Raw genomic sequence first — 26887 nt, 5'->3', positions numbered from 1 at the left:
CTTTCCTATGATTATACATGTATATACGTTGGAAGTTAATGAAATAAACACTAAATATTACAGCTGCAGCCCCAAATCAGAACTACATGACCAAAACAGCATATATTCAAGAAGAAATATATTTGACCCTATCTGTTCCTTATACCATATTATTAGACCCTTTTAGGAAGTTATAAATGGGATATTGCAGACACAGTACATAGAATTTTCAAAACAAAATTAAACTAGCTTTTCTTCATATGAGATATTGCTTATTTTTAACCATATTAAATAATTCTGTTCTATGATCTCCCGATTTTCCTTAGCAAAGACAGTACAGTATGTGTACTGTTATTACCTGACAAAACCAAGATGTACAATTGCACATCTTGCCAAAGTACATTTAGAAGTATAATAGGATTTCACTGTATATTTAGGAAAAAGGCTAGAAACCAAATGACGACTTGTAGTACAAATTTATTCACCTGGGAACAAAGGGGTCAAAAGTCACAGCAAGGAATTTCATTTTATTTTGTAAACTCATTAAAAAGATGTCCATGTAAAAAAGGACATTTTAACAACACAAATGCAGACAAAAGAAACTATAAAAATTCAACACATTAATAAAAAGTTGAGTTTTCATTTTCTTTCTGCATAATTCCTTGCAAAGTATCATCTTCCATACAGTCTGCACACAATCAATTATTAAAAATCATTAAAACTCAAGAGGCTGAATGCAAAACCATTTGCTCTGCTATAGGAATGTGTTGCTGAAAGATACAAAACCGGTAGCATGTTAGCTAGAACTATAACAGGACTGAAGGAACTGGATTGAAAGGCTTCTAAATTGTTATTGCGCATTCATCTTCTGAGAATTCAATCTCAGTTCTTTCTGCAAGTATTTAAAACAGTCCTTAGGGAAGTAACAGCATTAGACTGAGCAATGTTTTGTCAAAAGATGTATGCTTCCATTTCATTCTAATACATCTTATGCAGACTCAACAACACTTCTGAAGTAAAACCATTTCACTGCCAACAATTCTTTACTGTGCACTAAAAAATTTACAGCAGCTATATGGTAAGCTACTGTGACACATAATTCAGTCTTCGGTACTGGATGCTCTTGACTGCAAGTTGGGACTTCAGGGTTCAAGTTTACTTCCACGGAAAAGTCAATTATAAAACTACATTTTTTTTCACAGCTGATCTGCAATTTGTTCCTGTTTCTCCCCCAAGACTCCCAGGATTTATAATTTGTTCTTGTAACCACTACTTAAGGTTCCTGTGAAATGTTTTCTTTCCTATGTGTCCTCAATGTGAGCTTGAGGGAGTTGAGTGTTTCTGTACATCCACCGTGTTTCACTAAGCTCAGTTTTTCAGTCAGGGCTAAACCATGTCACATATGACTTGTTACACTTAATTTCTAAGCCTAATTGTCCCAGCTTTCAAGAGTTTAGTAAACATCTCATGATTAACAAAGAGCAACTTGAATGCCTAGTTAATACACTTCCAAGATTTATGTTTGTCCTCTGCCAGGACATAGTGCAAGAAACGAGCCCCACCAACATAAGGCACTTACCTACTTTACATGAGAGGGGGCAGAGGCGAGAACTTTTGTAAAATGCAAATATAGTAAGTGTCTCTCTGGAGAAAACAAGATCTCACAGACTCAGGGTGCATTGTCACCTCACTGCGTGCTGTTGTAATAAAGTCTGCTCTGTAACAGATGTCAGATCCTCCCATTGGCAGCTACTTCATTTGTCTTTGACTTTTGATGATCATATTTCACAGAAACAATAAGGAAAAGCAAAAGGGTTGCTCCTTGAATGGCAGCCAGCAAAAAAAAATAATAATTTAATTGGCAGCCATTAATGTTACCTAGAAAAACAGGGACAGAAAAAATATTAATAAATAATATACAAATGAAAATATCAATCCCCTTCAAGCCCAAGTAGTGAAGACTTCTCTGCAGAATACGGGCAAGACCAAACCTAATCACATTTACATCTGACAGCATACTTTCATTTTTAATTATCCAGAACAAAAGATGGAAGAAATGCAGAGTCTGAAGATTGCTTTCTTTTGTGCTTCAGTTCCTTAAACAAAGTAATGCCCCTGAGGAGGTGGATATATTTTCACTGCATGATTTCCCTTAGAAAAAAAACAATGCAGGAAGCACCTCCTACCACTGGAAGAACTCTGTGCAGAGACTACGCACATGGCAGTGTGTCTGCTTCAGGAGAGTCAGAATTTTACAAGTTTAATGGTCTTCCTTTCTCACCCCTTCATTTTAGGTCTTATACTGCAAAAATTGCAATGCTTTGCTGACTTCAGATAAAACTGCAAAAAAAATTCAAGGATTACTTACATATATGAAAGTAATACAGATCACATCCATTTTTCAGGTGACAACTCATTTCAAAGCAAAAACAAAACCACCACATCATTTTTCTATGGCCACAAAATGGACTTGAAAAGAGAAAGCCTCGGATTGTAAACTGTTCAGAAACATCCCGAGATGAAATGCAGAATTCAAGAATGCTGGCTAGAAAGCAATGCTAGGTGTCAGCTACCTCATAGGCTTCATTTTATCTGGACAAAAATTGAGTCACCAAAATGTCTCTGTATTCAGAGGCTTGTGAGTTTTGCTTTCTGTCTATTCTCTACTATTTCTTAAAATTAAGCCTATGAGCAACCCCAGCTAAGTTCCTCGGCAAACAATGAAACAGGAGTTGCAGAAACCCTACACACAGTGTTCTGCAAAACACCATTCTGACATGCAAGTTGTCCTTGCAACACCTGGCTTAAAGAAACTGGTATCAAACACATTCCTCCAACATCCCATATCAATACATTATCAATACACCTGCTTTGCCAGTACTGTTGTGCTACACTGATACAGACTAGTTAAAGAGCCTTGACCCTTTTCTAGAGGTAATGCTTTTCAGGAGCCTGGAGAATACAGTGAAACAGCTTTAATCTAGGAAAAAAAGTCCTTTCTGTTTTACAGCTTAACTGAAACGGGTAAGAGTAACAATTTTATGCTATATTACTATATATACACACAGAAACTACATAACCCTTTCTAACAGGCTTCTCAGTCCTGCTTAATGCCAAATGGTATCTGGGCATATGGAGACACACGCTTTCCCTTCTCTGCCAGGCCAAAGCAAAAAAAAAAAAAAAAAAAAGAATAGTATAAAGGAAAAAAGTCTGGCAACTCTGCAGATACAAAGAAAGCAATTATTAAGATTTTCTCTCAGCCTTCTTTTGGAACAAAGTTAAGTATTCATGAAACCATATGTAGTTTCTTTTTGGTTCAATTCACCTTTGACACTCCCTCAAGGTTGTTATAGATCAGTGATTTGTAGCACACTAATTAGTGTTAAATTAAGAAAGCTCATTGCTAAAACATTATTCCTGTATTAAGAAATGTGCACTAACTATTGCTGTACTTCCAAGAGCGATATATTGTGGCTCATTTCCAACATGCCACATGAGCCACAGCCAATTGGACCATTCTGATTATCAAAAGGTTAGAGAGGAAAAATACTGAAGTGTAGATCCATCCTAACAAACTGTTCATAAAGCACGCCTATAAATGCTCTGATTAAATTACTTTAATTCCTGAAACTTATGATTCAATTAAATGAATTTATAGCAAAACACAATAAAATTAAACTGAGTCTTTCCTTGACATTTAAAATACAATTTACACATGAATCTCCATTTCAAAAGCAGATGTGTTTAAAAAGTAGTAATTATCCGTTATGAGATGGGATATTAAATCCATGAAACCTCAAGCTTTTGTCAGAGAAATAACAGTGATTTTCAAGGTAGCAATCAACATTGAAGTACCAGCAGAGAGTAAACTTCATCAGTAGATTTTGGAGGCAGTCAGTTACCTCAAACAGTATCACGAGTTGGCTTAAATAGCATAAACTTGCTACACATTCTTACGGTTACTATGCAGCATCTACTTAAAAACAAAACAACTAATCTCTAAAGTTTGTCATTCAATGAAGGTTCCTCCTTACAATTCCTGCTCTTGACGTCCTAAGTAAATTTTAGATGTGAATTTGATAACAACTTTCAATAGCAAATCAAACAAACCAAATTAAACAGTTCTCTTAACAGTAGAAGAGGCAGCTCTGTTAGAAACAGAGTTATAAACCCTGATATAAACAGTAAAAATAGTATTGATAGAAGATGCTATATATGAAAGCCACCCACTGAGTACTTCAACCTTGAGCTGTTGGGGCAGCTTGATTTTATAGCAACCCTTTGGACAAGAACAGTAGAAATATCTAACTCTGACAGTTGCCCAAACAGCAATCCACTGAGCCGAGTGGCTTATTTAAAACAGATGACCAATGAGTCATGAAAGGTAACATCTTCCAGTTCTAGCCAAGAGTACATATATTTGGCATAAATATTTCATGGAGAGAATATTAGCCACTGCCTTCTCTCACATTTTTTTCTGAAGGTTTTCTGAAGTAACCTTAAGAAAGCACCATCAAAAATCACATTAATTTTTACCAAATAATTATCCTCCTATTGAGCCCTCATCAACCTCTACACAGAACTGCAAGAAAAGGTACTCTTCTGGTTTTGAAATTGAGTGGAAAACAACAAAAAAAAAAAGTCTTAACGTGATTAACCTTTCATTTGGCAAGGACACTTGCATAAAGTTAAGGTTAAAAAATTACAAGATGATGAGTAAAGAAAAACTTATAAAAACAAAGATAATTGCTTGAGGCATTAAATGTTTCTTTTTGGTAACAACCAAATCAAACAAACAGCAAATTCTCTGATACCAATTTTAAAGCAAGTTCAGGTTGCTCTTTTAAGCCTGATACACAGTAGGCCTACCATTCTGAGAACTTTTCATGCTCCTTTTTTTTTTTTTTATTTTGGAACTAATTAAACCACTGATGATGGCATGATTTTCTGAAATTCTCACGGTGCCACCTACTTGGGTGCCAATAATTATTTTTTTTAACTTCAACTGGCAATATAAAGAAGTTACATGGAACCTTACAAGAGTATAAATAGTAAGCAGACAATGAAAAAAAACCTCATGATAATTGCCATAAAGCCTCTTGAAACTAGGAAAACAAATAATTATTAAAAGAGACGTGTATATTTTACTCCCCATACCACCGGGAAGTAATTTCAGTACCAAACACATTCTTCTTCCACTCAATTTTCTTGTCTCTTCATTTTTACTCAAATAGAAAGATTTTCAAGTAATCTCTAGCGATACAAGGCAGTAACAACTGAGGAGGTAATTGACAAGCACTTAGGCAAAATGCTACATGCCTGTTTTCCATGCTTTCAGGAGGACAATGTATCATTTTGCAGTCACATTACTTCATGCTTATATATGCAAGATGAAATGAGTCTAACATAATAGTAGACAAATTTAGATTTTCAAAATAACACTGCGCTAAGATTCAACAGTTCTATATGCTTGATGTTTAACTGTTTCTGAAGGAAGCAGTTTACTTCATAGGCTATGAATATGCTGAAAATAACTTACCAAAATCTGTGTGATTACTCATCCAGCCAATTTCTTTAATAGACACCAGTGCCAACAATCCAGAGCCAACAAATGATCCAATCCCCGAAAAGAAAAAAAACAGCCCCATAATAGCACTCTGCATAGATTTGGGAGCAGCTGAATACGCAAATTCTAGACCTGTATAAAAGAAGAGAATATACATTATTGGAAAAATCTAAGGAACAACAGTAGTTTGCTCTTATTTAGTGTTATAGAAGTTACAGATGTAAACAATTACTAGTATGCTAAAGACCTAAATCTAGCCCCAGATTTTGGGAGGCAAGGGATATTGAATTAATGAATCCCTCTAAGTTCCAAGTTCCTCCAACTCCTTCATAAACCCTGTTAAAGCTCACCAATGTATGTTATATATCAATCCATTACATGGAAAACATTTGAGACCAGCACTTTCTCATTAATACTGCATGTGCAAAAATCAAGAATCTTCTGATGCAGAATATTCATTTTTCTAAGTAGAATTATCCTCAATTACGTTTATGAACTACGCCTAATCTGGCAAGTTCCATGTTCTCCATTTCACCTGTTTCTATACATAAATACTGCACAACAGACAAGATGAAGCACACGATCTTCCGTGCTAAGAACAAATTACTCAAGAACTGAGGGTCACTCTTGCACTCACTACAAACATTGATTTCATAGACTTAGTGTCTGTGTTTCTGAATGCATAGACACAGAAATTAATTGTAGCTGGGAAGGCAGCAATTATTTTCAATTTAATTTTGATCTAGAACACTGAGCCCATTGCTTGCTTACATGTTCATTTTACAGCTTGTGGAAATGCAGCTACAGCTTCAAACTACACTTATTTTCTCAACTAATAAAAACAAGATAAAAAAGAAAGCCAGTAACATCAATTTGAAAACAATCTGTGCTACTGAATTTGAGTACCAACAGGACAAGCGGGCTAGGGTTCTGCCTTGCAAAGACTAGTGCCCATGATTAACTCTCTTTTTAGAGTAATATTTCTGTCAAAAATCAAAAGGGAATATTCACAAGAGACAGTCAAATACTTTCTTTACAGAGCCTTCTCTCTGACAGGTGAGCTGCTTGTTTCAAAACAGTCTCCTTCATACTGAAATTAATGAAAGCATCTATTACCTCTTCTAACATCTACCTTGCCAAAGATAGCATTATAGACCTGAAAACAGCACAAATCTTCTGTCTTGTATTATAAAGTTTTGCTTATTTTCACCATTACTGGTATTTTACTTTCGTTACTTCAGACAGAGTTTAATAGATTTACCCTGGCATTTCTTTTTCAAGAAACAGCTGAACACTTCCAGTCCAATAGGTCAATTTGCATGTTGCGAGGGAGTAACTTTGTTCTTGTTAGGGAAACAGAACTACATGTTTTCACTTACTGATCTCACAGCATCCTGCACTGCCACCTGAGAAATCTGACAACCAACATACTACTTCTCAAATGTAGTTGCAATCTATAAAAATCTTTGCAAAATGCACTTGAATGGGCCAACAGCAACCTGCCTGTGATTCTAGAAGGGAACTGAAACATTCTTCGTGCAACTCAGCTGTGTAGGTTCCTGTAAATTCAAACTGTAATGAAAGAATCACTACAGAGATGATGGGAGAATCATATGCAAATGGGGAGGAATTGTATTTATTCTGAGAATTTAAAACATTTTTTTTTTTGTGCCACTAGTTAACAATTCAGATTTTTCAAGAATTATTTATCTGGCCAATCTGACAAAGTAAAAATAAGTAAATAAAAAGAAAGAAAATAGGCTACTGTTGTGATACAGTTGCCTGTTCTTTAGCCTGTTGGTAAGTTACCACAGTTGCCACAGATCTTTAGAGTATCACTCACACTTTGGTCCCCAGCATTTGTGTATACTGTGCAAGAACATCACATGAAAGAATATGGCCCATTTCTTCTCTAGTTCATTTTACAGACACACTGAACTGCTAGAAAAAAATCTTAAAACCCGAAACAAAAACAGAATTGGTATAACGCTATCCAAAAAATAAGGCATGTCTTTAAACTTGAATAATATTTCCAGCAAACCTAGTATTTAATCTATCATAAAGAATACAAAATCTTTTCTTTGCCTTCAGAGATATTCTTGCCTGCTGGCAGCTATTGATAACAATTTCATACTACCTCAAACAGTTTTGAAATTAAACCCTCTAGTTGGTGTTATCATATGAGATTATGATTCCCAGCTAAATAAGAGTGCTTTAAGAGGATTGGCAGAATACAAAATATTAATGCAATGTGCATCATCTTTTTAAAGGTAAATCAAGTGTAACTTCTGTGGCTTAATAAGAACATGCTTAGTTTTACAGTAAACAAACAACTTTTGCTCTTCTGACATTTAGCCCCTTTTTGTTTGTAATAAACACTTTCAAATCATAGTTTTGTAATCATTCACACTTCTTTTAAAAACATGAATTTCATAGAAAAATAGATGCCTTTATCGGCTTTGAATAGCAAATAGGTAAGGTATATCCTACTAAATTCTTGAGGGGCTTTCTTAAATATTCTAGGAATTCGGTTTAGATAATCAGAAGGCGGGGGAAAAAAAACTTTGTAAAATAAGTCAAATGAAGCCATAATACACAAAGCAATTAAGATCTGCATGGAATTTCTCGTTCAAAGATAGGCATTTACATTTTTTCTAAGACTGACCAAGTAACAGGTTTCAAAGTTATAAAGCTGTTGATACGGGTGCAGCAAGTGCAGAACAGTAGGGTATTCACATAATAACGTAAGCCTCAAAGATTTTACATCCCATGACAAAGTCCACTAAAGCAGCTGAGGAAAAACAAAAAAACACTATCATCTCCAATGACTCATCAGTTCACCTAAGTTCAAAATTAATTTGTATGGTCCCTAAAGTTGTAACTAAAGCTAAATAATTCTTTTTAGTCTTTTGATTAAAAACAAAACAACAACAACAAAAAAAAAGAGCTAAATATAGACTCAGTTTCAGTAAGTAACCTGATTAAGTAAGACTTCATATTTTTGTGTATTAGGATTTGTGATGGTTACTTGTCCTGGTTTCAGTTAGCACAGAATTAATTTTCTTCCTAGTAGCTGGTGGAATGCTGTGTTTTGGCTTAGAATGAGAAGAGTGCTGATAACACCCCGATGCTTTAATTGTTGCAGAGCAGTGCTTATACTAAGCCAAGGACATCTCAGCCTTTGCTCTGTCCTGCCAACGGGCAGGCTGGGGGGTGCAGTAAGAGCTGGGAGGGGACAGACCCAGGACAGGTGACCCAAACTAGCCAAAGGGGTATTCCATACCATCTGACGTCATGCTAAACAATATATAGGGGTGGCTAGCCGGGGGGAGGGGGCCGGACTGCTCGGGGTTAGGCTGGGCATCGGTCAGCGGGTGGTGAGCAATTGCATTGTGCATCACTTGTTTGTACATACTATTATTACTTTCGTATTATCACCATTGTATCATCATTATTATTATTGTTATTATTATTTTGTTATTTTTTTTCCTGTCTTATTAAACTGTCTTTATCTCAACTCACGGGCTTCACTTTCCATTTCTCTCCCCCGTCCCAGAGAGGGAGGGGGGAGGGTGAGCGAACGGCTGCGTGGTGTTTAGCTGCCGGTCGGGTTAAACCACGACATTACTGTTCATATATAATGAAAAATACTATAATACAGAACAACAGTGACTATACTGATACGTATCCTCCGCTAGAAGACATATTGATTGTGCTGCTAAAGTATACCTTCCATTTAAGAATCTAAAGTGTTTAGCATCTTATGTCTTTGTTGTGCTTTAAAGATAGCAAACTCTCCCCACATCTTGCTAGTACTGAAGTACACTGAGGACTTGCCTGTACATCACTGTGGGGTGTGGAGGGGGCTGTGGAGACAAGCTGAAATTTGACATCCTTCCCTATGTAGCTCACAGCAAGGGTTAAAGATGTTAAAATGAAAAAGGCCTTTGACACAATCTCTAAATGTTAGATTTTAACTATGTTGCAGCAGTTTACCTGTCCACATGAATGTATAGACCTGTTTCAGGAAAAAAAAAAAAAAAAAAAAAATCTAAAAGGCACAGTTTTTAATCCTTTCCAGGCAATCCAACCACCTTGTTTTATTTCCTAACAACTGGGATAACAGTCAAACACACATAAACAAAAACCTGACAGAGCAGAAGTTCTCTGTTCCATTGAGAGGGGGAACAAAAGGGCCATGTGACAGCTGGGGCTACCACCAGCAAGATGTTACAGAATTAGGGAATCTCATTTTAACTCACTGTGCCCACCTAGTATGAGGAATGAAAGTAGCCACCTACAGGGGAAATGAAAACAGGAAATTCTGTTCTAAGGAATCTAAGTGAAAGAGCTATGCGTGATGCCAATTTGAATGCATCATCTCTGAAGTTCAATATTCTGAAACAGTATTACAACACATTAATAAGTAACTAGAGTTAAGCAAATACCATGAGATTTTCAAATCAAGTCACTGGAGAAGTTCCAATATATTATATCAAGCAGCTCCAAAAGTCTATTTAAGTACCATCACAGTAGCTACTTCTGTGATCATGCAAGTATTCCATTATTGGTAACTAAGCATTTCTCCCAAGCACAGGATGTGTAAACACTGTGCTACAAGTGGTAACATTTCACTTGTTTAATCACAGTAAACCAGCCTTAGCCATATCACAGTGACAACAGCACCCGTGCTTTCTTTGTACTAATGAGCCCTGCATGTATATGAAACAGACCAGAAAATAAGATATTATAGTCCTTTTCACCCACTTGTCCCACTTCACTTTCAGATAAAAAAAAAAAGTGATCACACAGCTGTCCAGTATATCACAGAAAAAAATATGAAATTTAAGATCTCTTGCTTTTTTTTTTTTTTCAAGAGAGGCGGGATTTGAACAGTGTTTCAGTTTGTCTAATAGCACACTGAAGTACTAAAATAACTACAGAAACATTTGTTAAAACATGTAAAGACTAGCTAGTTTGTTATTAATCCCCCCAAAACCAAGTTCATATTTAGTGTCACATAATTTCCCTCAGAGATGTAAAAACTAAAGTAACATGAATTTAGTCTGGTGATAAATCTTGATAAAGATTTATTTTTATCCTTTCTTCCTTTTTCCCCCTCAGAAAGGTGTTTCCATATACTGACTTTCTAGACTGTGCAGGCTTTGACACTGTATATTCAGTTATATTGCATAGTATTTTATTTGGAGACATAAGAACTCATTTATAATAATTCAAGAAGTATTTATTTTCTAAGAATCCATCATTTATGACAGATATGAAAGCAGATTTAAGACACATAACTCTTACCTGCTATACTTGCAAATATTTCACTGAATCCAATCAGCACATATTGAGGAATCTGCCACCATATTGGCAAATCTGCAGCATGGTACGTAACATTTCCAATTGTCTGATCGATTGTTTTAACTTTTACAATTTTCAGTCTGTTGCTTTCCAGAATTCCTACGCAAAGTGGGAGGAAAAAATGACTTACCTAAGATGTAAATACTGTTTCTTCATAATAAGAACTGAATTAGTATTCAGTCCTACATGAGAATTGCAACTTATGACATAGGACTATGTATTTCTTATTTCCCAATATAATTTCATGGCCAACTACTCTATTGTTATTTCAAGACATACAAATTTTCTGCCATAGAATTACAGCAGTTATATTCTTATTCAGTAGCAATAAACATATAAATACTTAACCTTTTTCTAGATGGATTATAGCTAAGAGTTTTCTTACACAAAATTTGCCGCCCCTCCCCCCTTCTTTAAAAAAAAAAAACTGACAAAAAAGGGCATGATTTTTGCGAACTACTACTTTGCAGTGTTGCACGATACTAGTAAATCAGGAACATTTTGCTTATTAAAATGGCTACACTAGTGCTGTAAAACCATGAAAACACTTTATAAATATGATCATGACATTCATATGATACTTATCCCAAGACTGTGGTTTACAAACTAGACGCTGTATAGAATGTACTTTACGTAGAATGAAAAATAGAGATGACTGTGCGAATATAAATAAAACAAGTTTTAGCTTGTTCAACACAACAATTTAGAGAACGAATACCAAATAATCTGGCATGAAGTTTTGTAGGGTTTTGCTGAAGTCACCTAGATTAAAGTATTTCCCTCACTGTTACACAAATGCACAGAATTAATTAATAGTTAATAAAATTTCCTGCTTTACCCAGAAAGGATCTCTATAAACAAACTCTGAATGCCCTTGGAAAGGGTAAGGTGGATTTATCCATCACCAGTGCAGAGAATCTGGGCTGAGTCACTGACACCACCTCCTGCAGTGTTATATACACATGGCCCCCCCATGGTACTGCCTGCCAGTTTCAGCCTCTTTCTACTTAGCCAAAACCACATCAGGCCACAAAATGCAGTTTCTTATTAGTCCTGCTTGTGACTGGAAGGAAAGCATGAGGAAGGTTCCCTGTAGATTGTCTGTAGTTAAGGCCATAACTAAAAAAGATGTTCCAGAAATCAAGAGCTTTAAGGATAACACTGTACTTTTTCATTGTAGGGAACTAGAGCCAGAGCTCTGAAAACCAGGCTGCAGGAACACATATTAACAAGTGACTTACAAAGTACATTGAAAATGATGGAAAGCTGCCTTTGTATAAACCACATTCAATAGGAGTTCAGGAATCTATTCAAGTAACAGAATCTAGTAGATCTCCAGTCTACTGTTCTGAAACAAAGGGGTGTAGAGGGAAAATTAAATACTACCTCATGGCCCCAAAAGTATTTACTTAGAAAAGCGTTTTCCTTAATAGCATCTATTTTTGAGGTAAAGATTGTTCTGAATTTAGTACCAGGCTACCACATTTTCTCTACCTTCCTCATTTTTGGGTGATGACTTCCCCACCTTAAATACCTTTGTTTAGCTCTTCCGCCACCTCAGTGCCCTCTGAACTATGAAAAATTGATACAATTAAATAAAGCTTGCTTTCTTACTATTTTCGTTTTAATATAGCTGACAAACAGTTTAGAGCAGAACTTAATTAAAACATAAAGCATTACAGTTAGTTAAGAACCCATACATGATTTCATTCACACACATTCAACACAAAAATATTAGTCTTCAAAACATCTAGTGATCCTTGATGTGTTTCACATTCGTCATCAAGTTTAGGAGGTATTTAGCTACACAGGAGCATAACTTTGGAGTCACCATCCCTGAAGTCTTTAAAAGACGTTTAGATGTAGAGCTTAGGGATATGGTTTAGTGGAGGGCTGTTAGCGTTAGGTTGGAGGTTGGACTCGATGACCTTGAGGTCTCTTCCAACCTAGAAAATTCTGTGATTCTGTGAACTACATTACACCAAACTTCCCTAAGTCTTCAAAGCTGAGTACTCCAGAATCTAGAACGTATTGAATCTTTCTTAGACTCTGACAGCCAAGCTTCAAGTTTAATCTTACAGTTTTTGTAGTTAAAAGAATCTTAAGTTTTTGCAATAATTGTTTAAACTCTATAAATGAAGTAGATTTTCCAGTTGAGTAACCTTAAATACTGCTGCTCAGAGTTTACAATAAAATGCATGAAGCACAGCAGATGTTCACTAAATCTAATCAGTTGTACACTCACACACTTTGAGACATTTTAAGTAATGTAAGCAATCTAATAGGTATCCTAAATGGTGTCCAGAACTAACGCCAGTCAGTTAAAACGGAAATATGGCACAAACAAATCGTTAAGATACTTCCAAGATTGCAAATTAATATCTTAATGTCTCCATATGTTCAAAATTTAATACTTTTCTCTAAGGCAGAAATTGCTGGAAGTAATGTTGCACTTTAGGAATATTAAAGTGTGGCTTCTACAAATAGCATTTAATGAGAAAATAAAAATTTTATGAAGCAAAAAAACAACAGAAGCTTTTCCTCACATTAAAAATAGACAGAGCTCCCTATGCCCTAAAGCTGCCACAATTGAAGCTCTGAAATTCATATTATGATGAATGGATGCTAAGTTACACCAATAGGTTAGATTTTCCAGCCAGATTGCACATAATCAAACAAAATCATGCATCACATCTGTAGACAAATAGAACAGAAGGCATTTGAAATTTTTAAGAATTCTGTCATGTAAAATAATTTCCCAACTCAGCAATCGTAATACAATATGCTTTTTTTGTTTTTCCCTGCAGTACTAATACAGATATTGCTGGTTTTGAATTCACTTATGTGAGCCAGCAAGTTCTATTTAAAGAGCTGACATTTAACTGTTTTACATCACCTTCTCTTGCTGGTAGCAATATCTTAAGTAACACGGAATAAGAGAAATACTCCCATTTTAAGTTTAAATGACTTTGCTAAAAGAACTTTACTTGCCCACATACAAAGTGACCTTGGCCTAATAAGGTAATTATCTCTCTCACTGAAAGAAATCTTAATAGCCATAGAAAGCATCCCTCTCACTAAAAGATAGGAGATTACAAGTGCTGAAATGTATTTTATGCTATAATGCTTTCTCAGTATGTTCATTAGAGCGATTCTAGGTGAAGGCTATGCATTCTATGAAGCATTGCTTAGAGGTGTTCAGTTCCACATCAGCAGTGCTTAACAGCTTTAAATCATCTCAAAAGCAGCTGATTTACGATTTGAGCAGAGATGCTATCTTTTTCCTCTCGTGTTATAGCTAAGCTATTTTACACTACAGTAATTCCCAAACATTAGGGAACATTAAGATATGGGAGAAAAAAAACAAGTGGGAGGAAACTTGTTCAGCAATAACCTAACCTTATTATTTCAGATTAAAAGAAAGGATTTTAGGTAAAATTTCAGTTTTAAGTATTATAAAAGTCACACTGTATGAAGAAGCATACTTATCTCTGAACCTCTTCATTTTTGGGGATAAATAAGTGTTCACCTTCAAGATAAATGGGTAACAAATCAGACAACATGGACTTCCATAATACAACAGTTTAGATTAGGAATAAGGCCTCAAACCCAAATGTTAGACAAGTTGTTCAGGCAAGCCAAGCACTGATCAGTGAAGGTAAGGCATTTATTCAGGCAAATATGGTCAGAGATAAATAGTTCTGTATCGAGCACGCTTAGAAAGAAATGCTGTCAGTTACGTATGTGAAAATGTTAGTTAAGATTTTCACAGTAGGGGGCTTACAAGTTGATTTTAAAAGATATATTCCGAGTCTATTTCAGGCAGGAAATACTCTCCAATTTTAACACAAATATTCAAACCAGTCTAGAAGTCTTTGGATAAAATGTCTTTCATTGTATGAAATATATCCATGCAGTTGCATTCCAACTATCCCATGTAAAAGACTCCTGCACAACCTTGATTTAAAGATTCAGGAAGGTTTTGAAAAATGCTATTTCAAGTTACCAAATAAATAACTATGTAAGTAGATCTCCAAGTTTTGTTCTTACCTGCAGCAAATGCAGAACACATCACAAAGAACATTCCAACTGCAATCCTCTTTAGTGATGATGGGAGCAAGCCATTCCTCTTTAAAATGGGGTCCACCAATCTATCTTTTAAGGGTATTAGGACCAGAATAAGCACTGCATCGAACATAGTCAACCAGGCTGCTGGAAACTAAAATGCAGAAGGATGACTTAAGTCAGCAAATTTATGCTTACAGGTTCATTTTTACTGTTATATAACAAAGGGAAAAATATTTTTCATGAAATACTGAGACCCATAACAAACCACAGGGCACTCTACGACACTGGAAAGAGAAAAATAAGAGTGTGTAAACGCTGAGGAAAACAAACACTCAGATATTCAACTTTTCATTTAATTTGTCTGTTATTAGTTCTGTTAGCATGGAAGTGCAAGTGCAAAGATAGCAAAGTTGTTTTGAAATGATTTTTTTTTCAAATTTTTTTTTTTTTTTTTAAAGTTTCAGTGGACTCAGTTTAGGACCTTGCTCTGAATTAAGTTTTGTCAAAACACAAGCTAAATAACTAACTAAACCTATGTAGATTCCTTTTGAAAGAGAAGATAAACACCAGCATTATTTCAATATGAGTTTTTCTGCATACATCTTGAAATGTATTTAATCGAAAAATCAGTATCCTTTGGGAGCTTTTCTGCCATCAAGATTTTTTAAGTCATAGAACACTTGACTGCGAAATTGTGGCACGCAAACCTAGTAAACAAAATTGTGTAGCTTTTTAAAAATGAATATACCCCCAAATACTTTAAAAAGTGTTCAAAGTCAGTATTTAATGGTGCACAGGTTGGGAAGTGATTGATATAATTAAATACTTGCCACAATTTTACTTCCAGCAATATAATCTGATCTGATATAATTAAACATTATTTCCACTTCAGTCTAATAGCTAGGTTCAGTACACATTCTATTATTCGGCTTAGAACTTCTGCCACAGATTGGTGGAAAAGGTGCTAGCATTTTTTGATAAATATTGATTGAAAAGCTTCCTTCAATATGCCAAACTGATTTAAGATAAAGTCAATACTGATTAATCAGTATGAGGTATTTCATATTCCAAATCTGCAAATACTAATGTTTCAGTTAAGTATGGGTATTAATACTGAGTTTCTAGGACTGCTTCTGCACTTCTAACTTGCAAACTTAGGGCATACCGATTTTGAAGATTCCTTCAAAGATCATACTCTGTCCACTAAAGGACAAAGACAACCATAATTTAAGGCAGTTAAAATTATCTGAATACATTAAAAACAGTATGGTGTGAATTCCACATACCAATAAATATGCCAAAATCTAGGTATTATGCCTCATGTCTTTCAATGTGTGCCCAGCATCTGTAGTCATTCCCTACCCTTAGCTGCTACCTTAACTTCCTGGAATTGTCTGTACAATACTTATTTATTTTTAATTTCATCTAAAGAAAACAATTTCCACTTGTTTTGCCCTACTTACCGTATGAACAGAGTTGGTATCATTTGCTATTTCAGGAATTTTCAGATGAAGACTTTGCAATACATACGTTGTCTGCATCTAGCATTAGGGAAGATGATTTTAGATTACTTGGACATGCCAAACTGAGACCAAGATGTTTTTACTTTTTTATATTTAACAAATATTACGCCAAAGGTAAATTGCAAATATAGCAAGCCAAAAAGAATTAGAGCACTGTAAACTGCTTTTAACTCCTAAATTTAATTTTACTAAGTGCAGAAAGAATCATTCATGTGATTTTAAAATACAATTTCTGCATTTTTCCCCCAAATATTTGCTACTGTAATTCATCCCAGTAAGACAGAAGAACCAGAAAGGAATTAATTAAAAATGAAATCTATTCCACTTACCCTGACCTATGTAAATCAACTGCGAGATGAAACAGAGTGCAATATTTAAGATATAATTTTTACAGCTATTAAATGATAATTTTAATGATTTTATTTTAAGTTATGTTAATTAGTTTAATTATCAAGTAAAAAAATGATTATTTAAAAGTATTCTCAGTAACCGCTTTTCATCTCTCTACTTCAGCGGAAGAGCTCCCAGAAAAAATGTGAAAGTAGATACTTTGGCATACTGGTAAGCTAATACAGCTTTCCCCAATAATTTTATCCAGCAAACCAAAAATGCAGAAGCTATCATCATTTAGTTTTTTTTTTTTTTGCTAAGACAATACTAAAATGATCCCTGAGATGCAGCCACAGGTATGTGAACAAAAGGTGGTTAACATTATTGAACACATGGATATTAAACAAAATCAAGCAGAACTGGAGTTCTGAAGAATCCTGTTCAATATTCATCTTCTCTAGAATCACGACTACTAAGTATTAACTGCAAATAAACCTTATGGAACAGCCATCCCATTCCATCCCATGCCCTGTTGTTCAACGTTACTCCCCTCCCCCCAAAGAAACTTTCAGAGAAAGTATATTTACAACCTAGGCTCAGAACTGCAGCTTAATGCTATAGCCCCAAACCTTTCAAATACAGATGGAAGAGGAAATCTTTACATTTGAGATTACATTTCTCAGACATGGAAAATAAGAATGTAACCCTTTGAACTACTCACTTGAAAATACACTGTCCAGTAAGGTATTAAAGCCAAAAAGACAGGGATAATCTTCACAAGAACCTTCACATCTTCAACTTTATCTTCTCTGAACGGGCCTCCATGAGACAGCTTAGCCATCTCAAACAAGCTCTGCTTCCGAGATTGCTGAAGGACTCCCTGGCCTTCACTGTTGAAAAGAATTTGGATTTAGTTATAGAAAAAAACAAAACAACAATTAAAGAACAACAAAACTTGACTTCTCTGTGGTCTTGTAACACATTCTAAAAAACAAAAAAGCTCATACATTTCCAAAATAAGTTATCCTTAACTACAAATAAACTAGGCCATAATGGATCAGTAGCAGCTGAAAGCACAATCTGAAATGTTCTATTTCAAAGGTTTGCTTATTTCCCTTACTCATCCTCACGCATAAGTAAATGTCACTGCAATATGTAGATCTTAATAGTATCACCAAATACTGAATAGTTTTACAATCTGAATATGTGAAAGCTCATAACACATGGTAGCGTTTTTAAAATCAGAAGATGTCCCATAAGCATATCTAGGCAGTTAAGGAAGTTTACTACTCTTTAAAAGCAGCATACTTGAGCAATATTGTCAGGATAGAGCGTTCAGTTGAAAACAGCAGACTTGACTTTGCAGTATGTAGATCCAGAGATCTCATAATACATTTCTTTTGTCCCCAGGTTCTCAGAGTCCAATTTCCAGGGCCCAAGTTCTCCACCTGAGTAAGCCTCAGATGATCCAGTTCTTGAAGAAAAACTGCATACTCTACTGTATTCTCTTACATGACTTACTGTCAGCTAGTCTGAACAAAATTTATTTCAATTCTTAGACTGATTCACTGGAATTCAGACTATACAAAGAGCTCATTACAAACCTATTTGTTGAACGCTCCATAGGTCTCCTTCTCGAGCAACAAGAATATGTGAGAATTTTAAACATGTCTGTGAAGGCACTACCATCAGGTGGTTTTGTGATGAAGAAACTCTGACTACATAAGAAAACCATGAAAGAAATCCCAATGCAAACTGTTGGGATACTATATCCAATAACAAAGCTCACGTTCTGCTGAATGTATGCAATGCCTCCTAGAGAGAGAATAGCTCCCAAATTTATGCTCCAGTAAAACCAATTAAAAAATCTTCTTGTAGCTTCTGGACCCCGATCTTTGACCTGAAAAAGATTAAAAAGAAGTTCTTCAATTTCTGAAGGAAATTAAGTGTGTTTATTAGAATTCAATCAACCATGACACTACAAAGAATTTAGGTTTAATTTAGTCTTATTGAAATGATTTAACTGTTTTGGGCTTAGAATGTTATTTGATGTAATGACACCTTAATAAACTATCCCATTATATCAATGGCCTTCCAAAAGTTCAGCATATGGATTGAGAAGTCACATAAGACTACACTACATAGCTTTCCCAGAAAGGCCATTATTATTTCTACTACACTGTATCTCATTTGATCACTTCTGTAGACAATGTTCACTCAAATTACTGTCCCACAATCCACCCATAAGTTGAAATAACCTTTTTTTAAGTTAAAATGGTTAAGCTACCAAAAAAAATAATCCATTATTAGTATTACAACAATTGTTTCTTCCAACTGTATATACATAACAATTAACCATACTCTATTTTTCTAAGACTCAGGTGATTAAAGCACAAATTCCAAATTTAAGTTTTAATACGGTCCTAATTCCTCTCATCAGAACATAAATTGAAGACTTGCCATTCTGACCTTAAAAAAATAATAATAAAAAAATTAAATTCAGGTTGCCTGAGGTATCAGGCAGTAAAAGAGACAGTAAACCCTTTTACCAAGTCAGCTCTGTTAACAGCGTTATTCTACTTTCATTGGAGAGACACTTGAAGAAAACACGTTCCTGGTTTGCACAATCATCCTTTACTGTTTCCACCATCACTCTTTATTCTGTATTGACTAGAGTAAGTCACCCTAGGTTTTGTAATTAAGTCACAAGAACTCAGCATAACTCGTAAGATGTGATGTAAGAGAAATTAGCTAAGTTAAAATCTGAAATACACTAAAAAGATCAAGAATACTAGAATAGAATAATCCATAATACTATGTTTGTCACTGTTTTATGACGGAAAGACCATGAGCAGTGACCAGTGAGTCAGTGCCATGCACTGGTCTTGCTGAATCAGTTGTTTTTGACTTCTAATTTCAAGTTTCCCTTCCTCTTTTTGCCAGACCTTGAACACATTTTCAACATTGTCAGTTCTGATTTATAGCTTCAAGTTCCTTGGTGCACAAACCCATCTGTATCATTTAACCAAGCTCAACAAAAGAAATATTAAAGTATCTATTCCTATGCGGTTCATAGCACTGTTAGGCATCCAAGTATGTCTGTTAGTGTGTCAAATACAATCTCCGAGCAAAAAAACCAAGAAATTCTCCCTTTCCAGTTTCAACTTGGTACTGCTCTCTCTTAATCTTAACAGTTATCATGTGCAGCAAGGTAGATATTCTTTCTAGACCCCAAATGACAACAAGGTATTAGCAAAGAATTACATCATAGCTTGATAACATCAATTAAGTTGGAGCACTGTCTATTTGACTAAGTTTTTCATTTCTTCATGATAAAGTCTCAGTTCTCTTACACTTATTGCAAGGAAATGACTTTCCATCCTCTCTTACAAATGACCCCACTTATGTCTAGGCAAAAGCAAGTAGGGAGGTAAAAGCAAACTTTTATAAAATACAAGAACAGATAGAGCACAGTGTGATATTTCTTTCAAGTATTATCCCAGCCTCCAACTATTAGCTCCCAACAAACTTCCTGAACCAAGGACGGCTTCCATCTCTGAATAACCTGCAGCAGATTTTCCTTCTGTGTACTTGCCCAGCCTTCCCCTGAAACCAAGTCAGTTTTAGGACCCATAACATCCTGTAGCAGAATTCTCCACATAATTACACAGCGGCAAAAAACACCTCCATTTATCTGTTTTGAACCTGCACTGTACTAGCCTCACTTGCCTAGTTCCAGAAAGCAAGAGAAGACAGCTGAGCTTTATCCCATCCCTTGTCCACTTCTACCCCTCTCTCACCACCCATTATTTCCATAAACTACTGCTATATCCCCCTTGTAGCTGTCTTTTCAGAGGTAGGAAGTTACAGAATGCTGCAGGATTCCTTTCATGGAAACCACTGACAATCTCTGTTGCTCCTCCCTGAACCTTCCCTTCCCTTCTCCATTATCCTTTTTAAAACAGGATGACCAAAAAAGAACACAGTGCTCAAGGGACAAACACACCACAGACCCACGATGAAAAGAATTCATTTTCTGCTTCCTTATCAAGGCATACATACACACTAAAAATCACATCACAACCATTCCTGAAATGCCACTGTGGCATTTTACTGACCAATGTTAACAACTTAATAAAAATCCCACCATTGGGAGTAATTTGTCAAAGTGGAAGAGCTACAAAGTCATCTCACAAGAAACACTGGAGTTAAGACAGTCCTCATAGTTTCTTTCAAAGATTCTATTGTCTACCCAAAATAACAGCTACATTACATTTACAGGGGTCTACTCCAAGTTACCCTTTGGCTATTACACGATCTGTGTGACAACACGATAGATTTGTTTATTCTCAAGTGTTCACTGAATGAACAACAAATATTTATTTCTCTGTTACTAATCCTGTAGATGGCACATTTTAATAAGCAATCAAGAAAAAGAAAACCATCTTGTAATCTTAGTTTTATTTATCAAGGATGGGCATTTTTCATAGAACTGCAGGAATTCTCCTTTTGCCCCTTGTGCTTGCATGCATTATTTTCAATCACCCAAGCAAAAAGAAAAATATATACCTCCCTCTGCTCAATTTCTTCTGTGCTCAAGCGTAGCAACACTGTCCTTGTGGTATGAGCACCACCAGCCTCATTATATTCTTATTGTCCTACCAGCGGCTGCAAGAGGGAAGTGATGCACACAAGGAGCACAGGTATGGTGTGAGTCCTGAATAAAATCTGTCCTGCAGGCTAATGGTTCCATATCCCTGCACTGAAAGTCAAAATAGGCACATTTAAAAGATTTCATCCCCATCGCAACAAAACAGCTTCAGGTCAGTAGTAGTACTATAAAGGATATGAAAAAGGTCAGCTTCTTAGATTTCAGTCAAACTTCTAACATCAGTGAAATGCCAACACCATTGAAATGCCAAGGCTGGAGCGCTATACTTCCTATCACTGAATAAAAGCATTGTAATAAAACTGTTTCAAAGGTGCCCTGACTCAAATGAACATTAGCAAATATCTAATGCACACAATTAATTGTTCTAGGTAGCATGTTATTTTACACATGAGCTCAGATTCAGACACTTCCCACAGATTATACCAGTGTGGGACAGCTGTTAGTTATGTAGGTCATCTTCTACTGCAGAATATCCAGTCCTTTACCTCCATTTAACTCTTCTGCATTCTTCAAACCTTTCACACCTATGGGTGTGAAATGAGATAGCACACCATTCTCCAAGCACAGTAAGGGACAATCCAGCAGTGCTTCTAATTCAATTAAAATAAAGAATGACCTATTCTACTGTAAAATGAGCATCCAAATTGCTCTGAATTCTCTTGTTTCCAAGGATAGGGTAAACATGAATTGAAAAGACAAAAATCAAACAACAAGAAAAAAAAGAAATAAAATAAAAGACTAACTGTAAGTCTTCTGGCCACAGCTGCATTATCACTTATTGACCAGCTGGCATTGCTCACTGCATTCAGATGGGCTTCTAAAAAGGAAATAAAAGTCTTGCTATTTTGGAGACATTTACCAAGACTTTTGCAAAAAAAAAAAAAAATGTCTAACCTAAACCTTGATACTATCACTGTCCGAAAGGCATTTTTCTTCATACATCTGATAACTAACCTTTACATACAGCTAAGCCAAATGCAGAAAGAAGAATCACCATGACATACTGAATGTTGTAATTGGGATCTACACGGCATTGGATTTCAAAGTAGTACAGGAATAGTTCTCAAAGCCAAAATTTCTAATACAAAACACTTACATTAGACTGATTATGGTCAGATGAGATGCAATTACCAGGTCTCATGCTAAAGTATCCCAAGTGCCCGGAACACTGTGTTATGGGAGTTGTGTAATCTTCGGGTTATTTACAGCCACTTTCAGTAGAGGACACACCAGCTGTGTAATGCTGCACTGCAACACTGCAAACCTGTTTAGGATATGAGGCTAGCATCTTACAATCGTGACTAAAATTTTAAACACAGCTAAAACAGAGGAAGGGTAACTAGATCTTTAGTTACAACACTTGATGAAAACAGTCATTAAAAATACCTGACCAACAGCAACTTCCACGGCACAGCTGCCCTGACATTAGTACATAGACCTTATTCTGACTTAGAAGATGATCACTTGCTAAGTTACCCCTCTCCCAAATTTTTCAACACCAACATCTTTCTTGGGAGATGATCCACATACTGACCAAAGCAGTTGTTACAACTTGACATCAAAATATCACACAGCTCTAATATTAAAACTCCATTACACAGATTCTTCCAATTTTTATGTAAAGAGCTAGGAATCCATACAAGCATACAGTGATTCACCAGTTGTTCTTGGAGAGCAACTGAAGAGAGCTCAGTAACAGCTTTACACTACTGTTTGATGGCAACAAAATCTTAAATTTTCATAGTAAAATTTGGCCAATCCACATTTCAGGTCTGCTTCCTCTCACTACTGCCACATCTGTGGAAACAAATTAGTACTACACACGTGAATGCCACGAGTTCAGTTTTCAAACTGTTACCTGCAGATTCCTCAAGGTCCCCAGACTCGTAAGAAGTTAAATAACAACAAAAAAGAAACTTGTGGTTAATGACCTTTAGTTCTTTATAGGGGATTCCCTATTTCTCCTCAGAGGCTGCAAAACCTAAGTTCTACAAACCAAAAAGTTGAAAATCACTCTAAAGCAGACTTTTTATCAGCAACTCCCAATACTACTCTCTTTGACTGTACTAGAACTAAACCCATTGCTGTTAAAGTAGCAATCTTTGAAGAATTTTGGCATATTCTGGACTGATACATTTAATTCTGAAATTTAGAAAGGAGAAATACTGTGTGTTAAAACTAGCATCTCCATAATCATATAATCATCGTAACTCCAGAACAGATTCATCTATTGTTAGATCAGTGGTTACAGGTGATACTAGACCAGTAGTCCACTACTGATTTTGGCTTCAATGCTGAAGCTAAACAAGCTTTCACAACAATGAGGATGAACATATTCAGATGTTTCCCAACTGTAACAAGTCACAAACTGCTACACAGAACAGGAAGTGACTACAAAACACTCTCCTCCAAAAGGGGAACTGGCAAGTGTCAGGTGTACTTATCACATGCTTATAAACACTATTCTGAGAACCATCACTTCAGATTTAGACCCAAATGTTGGATCTGTGTGCAACTTCTAGGAAAGAAACAGAACTCCATTAAGTTGACCTACACCTAGTTTGCAGCAACTGCTTTTGGTAAACTGACTGCAATGTCAATAAAGTGACTTTTGCCAGTAAGTCTTTTTAGTCACAATAGCACTTCTAAATGCATCCATTTAAAAGGAGATAGGCAACCACACAATTTTAACTGAAGATGAAGATAAGTATTGGAAGCCAGTTTCCAAATCTCCACAGAGTTATTATTCTATATAAATAAAATCTTGTTACTTTTTGGTTCTCCACCCTAATTATATATTATCAGTTAAAACTGAAAAGTTTACATAGTAATTTTTAAGAGACCAGCAATGAAGTGCAATTAGCAACATCTGAAAGCTAGTTAATGTCAGTTAAAGTACATGACATTCAAGTGATAATATTTCTTGTTGTCTGGTATTTAAGGGAACTAGGACAAATCTTGTCAGCATGCGTCAAACCAAAGCATGTTTGCATTGTACTCTGGTCTCCCAAGAACGTGACTCTGGGGGACAAATTATTTTCAGCAATATACTCAGCAATCTACCCAGCAGTTTGCTACATTACTATGCAGGCAAAAGCCACTCAAGGGGGCCCAAAACTGCACAGCAAAGTAAATGGTATGCTGTAATACGTTTTAAAATAGATAAGCCAGAAAAACAAAGAAGGGGGAAAATCTGGTCCTTGGCAGAGCACTAGTGATTATAAACCAGAAGGAATATTTCTTTTGCTTCACTCTACATAAATCACTGTGAATTATCTGAAAACCTAGCCAAAAACTGCTTTCAGTGCAATCCTGAGGGAAAAGACTTAAAATAAAATAAAATAAAACAAAATAAAATAACCCATCTATAACAGCTACATCTCCATTGCCAACAGTTCTTCCCTTGCTCTCTTCCTGCCATTATTTCTCTCTTACATTTAACATTCATAAAGTGTTCCAAGGATAAGCAATCAGTTTTGAAAAACACCTTACAAGATACAGTTGTATCAAGGCTATTTCACTTGAAGGGCTCATGCTGGCTTACACGTAAACAGAACCAATACACTGAGGACATACAATTCTAGTCTACAATAATGTTTTACATTTATATACTCTTTTACTCAGAACCTCAGAATCTATAATATATGAAATGCCAAAGAATGACAAGTGTGAACTGCACGACAGAGCATAGAGGGACACTTGGCAAGGAGATTGTGGCAGATCCTGCCCCTCGAAGAATTTCATGGCATTTCTGATAGCTGCACTAACCATAACTCAGTGGGCCAGCAAACTGAAGTGGAGGTATGTTCCTTGCTTTGCCACCAAGAATGTTTTTGTTGGGAAAGGTACTCAGTATCTAAGCATCTGAAATTCTCAATTTGTAAAGCAGAAATTTTACATCATCACCCACCACCAGCATACTACCTTAGCATAAGACTAAAAAAAACACACAACAGCATGTTCCAGATGATATTGAACCATGACCTGTCTGTTATGCATTTTTCTGTAAAGTCACTTGGTTCCACAGAGATGATCCAATGAATGGTATCACCAAATTGGATGCGGGTAACGTTATTTGACAGGACATGTCCTTATGAGAACAGCCTTAGTAATGCATTAATACTTTTACCACTTGGAGAGCATCTTCCCACCTGTCACCTGGAACAACATTAGCCTGCACAAAGACATCACTCACAGGCACAGTGAGTGATACCTTAAGGCTGAAAAATGTTTGTTTGATCTCTATCCTTCATTTATCATAGTAGGATGAGAAAGGCCTCTGACCACTGCTCCAAAAGGCCCATGTTATCTTTGTCAAAGCTAAAATGTGTATCAGGTATTTCACGTGATGAGCTGTGAGATCAAGTTCTCTCTGTACAAACTCTACCACATAGGATAATCAACAATGTACTTAGCGGTCACGAAGAACCAAACCCAACTTCTCAACATGGTGATGTCTTCAGTCAAACCAGGTTCTGGAGCTCCAAGGAAACCAGAAGCCCAGAGACCAGCCATCACAAAGCCATCAAAATCACATCTTGCAGGGTACAAACCAGCATCCTACATTACACAGGGAATGAGGCATGCTAATCCACGTTCCTCCAGGCCTCTGCAACAAAGCAGTGAAGCAGCTGGCACACCATCCACCCCACCAAGGCAATTCCCCACATAACTGCCACCCATCCCCTGGCTCACACCAGCACCCACAAAGGATTTGGCAGCCACCAAGTTATACTCGACCTGGTCCGCCCCAAAAGGGGTGATGTTGGCCTTGACCGACCCGACGCCCAGCCCCACGAGGACCAGTCCCACGAAGGTGGCGGCGGCACAGTAGCGGGTGGCTCCCGCTTGTGCGCAGGGCACGGGGGTGGTGTTGGCCGCTGGAGAGGAGCAGTTCTCCACGGGGAACAAGGGAATGTCCCCGCAGAGGCCCTGCCGGGTGTGCGGTGCAGCGATGACGGGGAAGGCCAACATGCCCAGCAGGTAGAGCGCCATGCTGAGCAGAATGGTGCCGAACTTGCCCAGCAGGGCGTCAGCCAGCCAGCCGCCGAAGGGCGACACCAGGTAGGTGATGCCCATGAAGAGCAGCAGGGCCTGGCTGGCCTGGGCGCCCTCCCAGCCGTAGGGCGGCCCGTTAAGGAACAGCACCAGGTTGGAGGTGACGCCGTAGAAGGCCGCCCGCTCCAGCAGCTCGGCCAGCAGCACGGCGCCGCACGCCACCCGCCGCCCGTGGAAAGCGTCGCTTGCCGCCCGCCCGCGCTCCCCGCTGCCCAGCAAGGGGCTCCGCTCGCTCGGATCCGCCTCGTCCATGGCGGCGGCGGCGGCGCCCCCTGGGACCGCCACGGCCCTACCCGGCCCCGCCGCGGAGCCGCTGCCCGG

The 26887-nt window shown here is 36.9% G+C and overlaps 1 protein-coding gene across 2 annotated transcripts; it reads right to left on the bottom strand.

Annotated features, from left to right (window-relative positions):
• On the bottom strand, positions 1-26887 carry SLC15A4 (solute carrier family 15 member 4). Of its 2 annotated transcripts, XM_082774319.1 has the most exons (8): positions 26249-26887; positions 18441-18736; positions 17558-17726; positions 16447-16524; positions 14966-15134; positions 10859-11014; positions 5522-5680; positions 272-1857 (listed from the first exon to the last, which is right to left on the bottom strand). In XM_082774319.1, exons 1-8 carry the CDS (start codon positions 26816-26818, stop codon positions 1709-1711), a joined length of 1746 nt encoding a protein of 581 aa, XP_082630445.1. In that variant the 5' UTR covers positions 26819-26887; the 3' UTR covers positions 272-1708. The 2 variants fall into 2 exon arrangements, with proteins under 2 accessions (XP_082630446.1, XP_082630445.1); XM_082774320.1 differs by lacking the exon at positions 10859-11014 and having other exon boundaries at positions 1-1857.

This window comes from Aythya marila (genome assembly GCF_965140915.1).
Source record: "Aythya marila genome assembly, chromosome: 17".
Classification (NCBI taxonomy): domain Eukaryota; kingdom Metazoa; phylum Chordata; class Aves; order Anseriformes; family Anatidae; genus Aythya; species Aythya marila.
This window is presented reverse-complemented; position numbering and strand designations above follow the sequence as displayed.